General features: G+C 41.3%; 1 protein-coding gene across 1 annotated transcript; it reads left to right on the top strand.

Annotated features, from left to right (window-relative positions):
* Window positions 1-1,757: 1,757 nt before the first annotated feature.
* LOC147637599 (uncharacterized) lies at window positions 1,758-4,941 on the top strand. Its single transcript, XM_086799423.1, has 2 exons — window positions 1,758-3,400; window positions 3,515-4,941. The coding sequence occupies exons 1-2, from the start codon at window positions 2,269-2,271 to the stop codon at window positions 4,069-4,071; spliced, it is 1,689 nt and encodes a 562-aa protein (XP_086655549.1). The 5' UTR covers window positions 1,758-2,268; the 3' UTR covers window positions 4,072-4,941.
* The last annotated feature ends 2,543 nt before the right edge of the window (window positions 4,942-7,484 follow it).

The following is a 7,484-nucleotide window of genomic DNA, read 5'->3' as shown; positions in this document are numbered from 1 at the left end:
CTCACAAAAATCATGTACATACAACTTTTTTTAATGCATGTTGGAGTAAATTCATGCTTATAATTCTACCTTAAACAAACCATTATTGTGAGTTAGTGTGATGCACAATTCTTTGCAAGTTATAAAAATATGTATTGACCTTTGTGAACAAGCCCAATGTACGTAGGGAGAATCAATTTGTGTGATGTGATTGTAATTTTCCAACTCCAAACATAATGTCCATAGGGAAAGCTTGTAGGGAAAATGAGTAAGTGTCCATCCAAGGGTTCTAAGATGTGAAATATTGATGTGTGGCCAGCACCTTTGCAAACCCAATGGAAATAGTGATCGCCCAATTGCCTCATGACGGTGAGGACCATCATAGGCAAAATGGAAGAGGATCAATGTTGATCTTGAAAAATGGAAATGAGGAGTCTTTCAAGGTGGGTGGCATAAGGAAGAGCACAATCACAGGTGGAAAACATTGTGTACAATCAAAGTTTGGAAAGTGAAGACATATGACAGAGGGGCAAGGAGATGTGACACTTCACTAGTAAAGAAGGCTTTTTGAAAGGGTATAGGAAGTCCTCACAAACGGCACGATATTCAAGGAGGAAAGTTTGGCCAAATTTTCGAAATGAGGCCCCATATAATTCATGTTGAATGTAGGTGAGGACTTGAATCTTCTACCTTTTGAGGCCTAAAGGCTCCTCTTGTCAAGCTAGACTTTTTAAAGGGTGTAGTCTCTCTTTGGAGAAATAAAACCGCCTTTCTTTAATTGAAGAATATTTTGATTTTTTTTCCAAAGTATGCAAATATTTAATTAGACAGTTAAGAAAGAAGAAGATGACTAGTAAAGTAGTAGATAATGTGTAAATCAAGATTATGCCTATCCCGATCTATGTCAAGGAATATCAAGTGTATTAAAAGCTCCATTCATGACTCTAAATGAGAGGCTCTAGATCGAGTAAACTCTCATATTACAAGCATTAGAGGATATTCAACCCTCATTCTTACCTTGAGCTCATCACCCACAACCAATCGGGAATGTGCTTACAAAGTCTAACTCCTCTTGTATTCATGCCACTTGTCACGTGCCTCATAGTAATGGTGGGCACCTTTTACCTTGGAAATTGAGTTGTGTATGCAATTGTATATGGTTCCCTTTGTATTTAAGCATATGTAGGCTTGAAGAGACTTCGAGGGGCCGCTTGATTAGAGTGCACATGCACATATGCATGCTGGCATACACATTCACACGTGCACGCATGAGCACCCAGCCGCACCCTCTCTCGAGCCTTCCCCACAAACATAGGCACACATAGTGCTTTAAAAAAAAACTTTTTTTCAACCAATCAAAAATAAGGACAACTCTTAAATCTATTCGGTTTTTGTTTCAAAAATCTCTACATTTTATAACTAAAATATATGAAAAATCATCCCTTAAAAATAAGAGCCAGGTAAAAATACACTAGAATGCCGTTTTTTTTGGAGCCGTGGGCACGCGCTTCTCCTTTTACCATTCAAATTTCATATGGGGCGCCCATGAAGGATGACGACTTGGACAATGACCGTTAAAAGAGACGGTGACGGCGAGCACGGGTTGACGGCGTCAAGGTGTGCTGGCCTGTGAGTTTTTGTTCACATAAAATTGGAACTTGGAAGCGGTGGTGCGGGGGTTCCACACGGCAAAAAGTGAGTGTACATTCACAAAAGAGAACGACAAAGCATGGCAAACAGCTAGAAAGATATATAAAAGCAAGCAGCTTTGTGCAGAGAGGGCATCTCATAGCTCTCTCTCTCTTCCCTTCATCTCCATTGTCGTTTCCGTTGCAATGCCGCCTTAGTTCGATTTTCATTCCCTCCTTTTCTCTCCTGCTCCTCCTCTCTCTCTCTGTCATCGTCGTGTGTTTCTTCATTGGTTTCTTCACCCTTCTTTGCAAAGGAGTGTTTGTTTGTTCAGTTTGGGAAACCACAGACACAGAGAGAGAGAGAGAGGGGCAGGCAGGCAGGCAAGCAAGCCTGTGTGTGAAGGATTTCTCTACTTGCTGTAATTCATAATACTTCATATTAGCTTCATTGAGAACAGAGTTTCTTAAGCCATCAGCGCCTTGCCCACCTTAAATTTCTTTGCTTTGACCCCAAGCCTGTGTGTGAAGGATTTCTCTACTTGCTGTAATTCATAATACTTCATATTAGCTTAATTGAGAACAGAGTTTCTTAAGCCATCAGCGCCTTGCCCACCTTAAATTTCTTTGCTTTGACCCCATCTTTTGCATCATTTGAACCATGGGTTGTGTTTCTTCTAAGGGTCCTAGGAAAACTCCAGCTAAATCTAGCTGGTATTCCTCTTTGTCTCGCAATATTTCTACTTCTGTGCATTGGCCAGCTGATAGTGATGAAGAAGAAGACAGTTGCCATGTTGTCTCCTTAACATCCAGCTCTTATGGGGTTCTCAACATGCAGAGATCCACATGTCAAGGCAGCTTTGTCAACATCCAGAATACGACCAATCAATATCTAGCAATGGCTACCAGCGCCGATGCCGAGGATGATTTCGTGTTTTCGTCAGTGCCTGATGTGAAGCAGATGGTAGTGAAACAAGAGGATGAGAGGTGTTGTTTACTCGTGCATGATGATGACAGAGAGTGCGGCATGGAGACCATCAACACATGGGAGCTTATGGAGGGCCTTGAAGAAGGGGGTAGAACACCCTCTCCTTTAAGAGGCTATGGTGGTGGCAAGCTCAGCATACCAGATAAACCAATCTCCTTCAACACATTGCAATCATCAAATGCCCCTTTTGGTGAAATGGGCTCTCCTGTGTGGAAGAAATACTACACGCAAGATGAAATGTTGAATGAAAATCCATCATTTGGTGGCATTTCACCTCTGCATCCTCCTAGCTCTCCATTTATCGAGTCTCCTGTAAGGGCACCTTCGCGCGGCTCTCTCATTGATCTAGAAGATTCTAGAAGCATTTCTTCTATTGAGCCCCTTGATGGGAGCACCTCTGGGTTGAAGCTTCTTCTCAGTCCAGCCAATTCTCCATCTTATTACCCATCTCCTTTGACAAAGAAAGGGGGTTTTCATTCAGCTAGTCTGAGCTTTGATGGAAACACAGAGCAGTTGCGTAAGGGCTTCCACAATGTTAAGAGCCCCTATAGAAGCCCTGATGTGAAGACATCTAGAAGGCAGCCAAGTATGGATAGTGTGAAGGGGTCTGGTAGTCCCCTGTTTGATCCATCCCTCATGGCCACTTTTGAGCAAGCTCTCAAGGCAACAACTGTTGGTGGTCATGATGATTGGCTTCAACTCAGCATTGATGAGAGTACCACAAATTCCTCATCTTCAGACAACACTTGTGCTTCATCTGAGACAGCCTCTGATGCAGAAAGCATCCGCCCATTGCGCAGAAGAGGTATTTTTAAAAAAAAATGCTAGCTTGGACATGCATTGCCAGAAATAATTTGTATCGTATCGCCGAGTTTGCCTTCTTTAACATCGTGATTTTTTTTTTTGGGGGGTTTTGCAGAGAAGAAATTGTCTGCCTCCAAAATCATGCCTGTAGATGAGGAAGAGGAGAAGAGCAAGGCTGTCTTGGCCAGCTATGAGCTGAAGTGCCCTCCAAGAGGGGATGGCAAGGTGGTGCTTTATTTCACCAGTCTAAGGGGTGTCAGAAAAACATATGAAGATTGTTGCTCTTTAAGGCTCATCCTAAGAGGCTTGGGGGTTCATATTGATGAGAGGGATGTGTGGATGCATTCAAAATTCAAAGAAGAGCTTGTTGATGTGCTGGGTGATATTGTGAAGGGAGCGCCACATGTGCCTCAGCTTTTCATCAAGGGCAGGTACATTGGGGGAGCAGAGGAGGTGAAGCAGCTGCATGAGGAAGGGGTTTTGGCAATCTTGATGGATGGTATAGCTACGGATATACTTCACAATATGTGTGACGGATGTGGGGATGCCAGGTTTGTCCCATGCTTGAACTGTAATGGCAGTTGCAAGGTGCTCAACCAGTACGACGAAGTGTCACGGTGTCTTGATTGCAACGAAAATGGCCTCATCATGTGCCCCATCTGCATCACATAGCTCAACTCTATAGCTTTTGATCATGGAATATACCCAGTCTTAGCCCTTATGCACACCCTGCTGAACATGAGAATGGCATCATCATTTGCTCCATCTTGAGTATCCCTTAGCCATTATCCATACCCCATTGATCATGAGAATGGCATCATCATGCCCCATCTGCACTATCTCTAAGCCCTAGTCCATACCAAGAATGGGCCCCATTTACATCTCTCCTCAGCCCTTTTCCTGACCTCTTAGATCATGAGAATGTCACCATGGCCTGTGTGTATCTGCAATTTTCTTGTTGCTCCAACCAGTACCCATCATCAACTCGAATCCATACCCACCAATCATGTATGGGTATGGTTCCAGCATCACATGCCTCATCGGAAGTGTTTCTTACTATGTGTCCCACCTTAGCCTGATTCTACATCCCTTGATCATGATTAGCACTGGGTTTACAAACAGCAAGCAACAGTGGGGCATGGCATCTTTGTTAGAGCTTAATCAAGGTCAGAGCTAGTTGTCAAAAGTGTGAAGATTAGAGCTATTTATCCAATGAAGATGAAGATCAGAGAATTTAGGGACGAAATGGCCAACCACAGTGCCGCCATCACTCGTGCTCACGTGGACCAATGACGGGGCTCCTTTTCATCTCTGCCCACCTAGTTGTGAGCAGGCAACCAATGTGCACGCCTTGTGGCCACGGACCAATCATCACCATTTCTGCTACTTTGGGTGCTTACTTATTAGGCTCGTTCACACGCTTGGGCCTTCACATAAGGTTTTGTAGTAGATTTTCATGTATGTAATGGACCGTTTGTACTCCTTTGGCTTTACAAAATGGAATGATGAGTAACGTGTGGGAATCTTATCTTTACCTCAAAAGAATGTTTTAGTATTCCACGGCTGCTAGTAAAAGTATGTGAGATGTAAGGTTAATTATCAAGTTTTTTTTGTTTGCATTACAAGGATTGGTACTTAAATTACATGCCATCACTTCCTTCTGGTAGATTTGAGCACAATACCTCCTTGGTAGATTTGAGCACAATACCTCCTTGTCAGAAGGTGCGAGCACTACCGCTAAGTGATAACCTTAGAGGCATAAATTATCAAAAAGTCATATGGGTCCAATTTTGGTTTTTTGATGGAAATTTTATTGGTTGATTGGCTAAAAATAGTAGTCCTCTTTTGTGTCATGCTGTAACAATCTAAAAATAGGTCGAGTTTTTGCCATCCCTCCATTCTTGCATGTGCATGAACTCTAAACGAGCACTAAAATAAAGGTGGAGGCCTTTGCGTGGATCTTGTCTAGCAATGTAAAACTTTGGTTGTATACCTATTTAAAAAGTCTTGGGAATTAGAAAAATTAAAAAGTAGCTTTCAGAAAGCACTTTTTGGCACCAACAAAGCATAGGTAGGACTGAATGAGTTATGGCAAGAAGGTACAATCTGTGAGTTCTTTTTACAACATATATCATTGATGTTTGAGATTGCCAACAAGTCAAAAAGAGATTGTTTAAGGTCATTTATGAACTACCTACAACCTTGTTTTTTTCTTTTCTTTTTTAATGATGCATCAAAAGGTGACAATACTATTGGAGGCTATAGAGGCGATCGACTAACTTGTGACTATCCTACTAAATAGATTGAAGATATGAGCAAGCACTATTTAACTAAGAAAATTAAAGGAAAGACAACCAAGGTGTACTAAGATGTCAAACACAATGAATTCAATAAGCTTGGCATGTAAAGAGGGAAAGACCAAAGAGAAGATTACAAAGTTAAAGTAAGAACTTGTACACGAGCTAAAGGGCATAAATTTTCCCTTTGAAGTAGGAACTTTGAGCCTTGAACGAGAGCAAAGATCCACCAACATCACTAGCAGAACAAAAAATGAGTACTTTTGTTTGAGACAAATATATTGAGGTGTTTCCTCCCCATGAGAAGACTACTATGATGGAGACATATTTTTAAAAGTAGACCCAAGGGAAGGGTTCTTGTTTTGAGGGAGGGTGTTCAACAAGGTTTCACGTTAGCTCATGGATGAGGTCACATGGCCTCGTGGGGCACAATCACGTGACAAAATGTGATCATATTTTTGAAAGATTAAAGAATAAGTGTGGGTGCATCGTGAGAAAAGGAGTTTGTAGTATCATCATGCTAGTGCTTGAGAAGAGACAACCACCTAGGAGAAATGACCAACTTTGACCTATTTGCCTGTGTAAGTGGCAAAATGTGGGCAAAAAATGCACACAAATTAAGTAGAGATGGACTATTCCTAGGAGCTTGAGACATTATTTTTTCAAAACTCCCACTTTGATCAAGCATCCATACCACACAAGGTGTGCATGACCAAGTGTTTCACAAAGCATATAACATAGAATTTGAGACTCCTAGAATTTCCCACTTACTCACACAAAAGCTAAAATAATTGTTCTAAATTCACAAATTCTATACCCAACAAAGAAACCACCAAGTAGCCAATGTCAAAGATAACTCAATGTTGACCCAAAAAATTGCTAGACATGCCTAAGTATGAAAAGAAAGCATGACACACATGCTTGCTTCTTCGCATGACACACAAGCTTCCACCTTTGCATAACTCACATGCTAGCTCCTTTAAAGAGTTGTTTGTATAATCACAAAGAATTGTGTGTTCACATAGTAAGATACCCACAAAGGTTTTTTCTAAACACAAGGCTCAAGTGAATATTTCCACACACATGGTTGCATATAAACATGCTTTTGTGCCTAAGGTTGTGAACCTTAATTATCAGGAAGTAAAGAAATTATGTCAAAGTATCGACAATGCACCTAAATTTTACCTTTTTTTAAAGTCCGAGTACATGAATTACTCTGCACACACCACCACTGAGAAGAAGCTTGCTATGTGCTCTATGCCTTACACACCTCTTTAATTCAAAGAACAAAACACACATTGTAGTTTCTGCTACTCCCTTCGCAGTGCTGCCCAGTGCACAGGATCACCATTTGCTCCACACAAAGAAAATAACACCCACCATGCTCATGGTGCTCTACACAGAAAGATCACAAGAAGCGTGTGGCCACACAAACTCACTAGTGTCTACTGCATACACCAAAGCTATGTACACAAATCTAATCTTTGCTACCCAAGGTTAGAGAAAAGACGGGTTTGCTTTATCTTGGAGCTTGCTCAACTTTTGAAAAATTTGAGGAGAAGGAAAAATAGAGTCTCTATTTTTTCTAATGGTAATAATTGGATGAATTTATGAAGAAAATTGCAGTTCAAATTTTAATTTTCCTCTTCAACCCAAGGTGAGAAGGATTCATGTTAGATTCGGTCTATGCATTAAATGCATCCTCGTCTACCATATCGTAAACCCACCAAGGCCCTAGATTTTCAATAGTTCTGATAGGAAAAGAATAGAGGGGTTGGCAACTTAACA

This window comes from Cibotium barometz, chromosome 6 (assembly GCF_041138505.1).
Source record: "Cibotium barometz isolate CiBa-2024 chromosome 6, ASM4113850v1, whole genome shotgun sequence".
Classification (NCBI taxonomy): domain Eukaryota; kingdom Viridiplantae; phylum Streptophyta; class Polypodiopsida; order Cyatheales; family Cibotiaceae; genus Cibotium; species Cibotium barometz.
The sequence above is the reverse complement of the archived record's forward strand: the minus strand, read 5'-3'. Positions and strand labels throughout refer to the sequence as shown.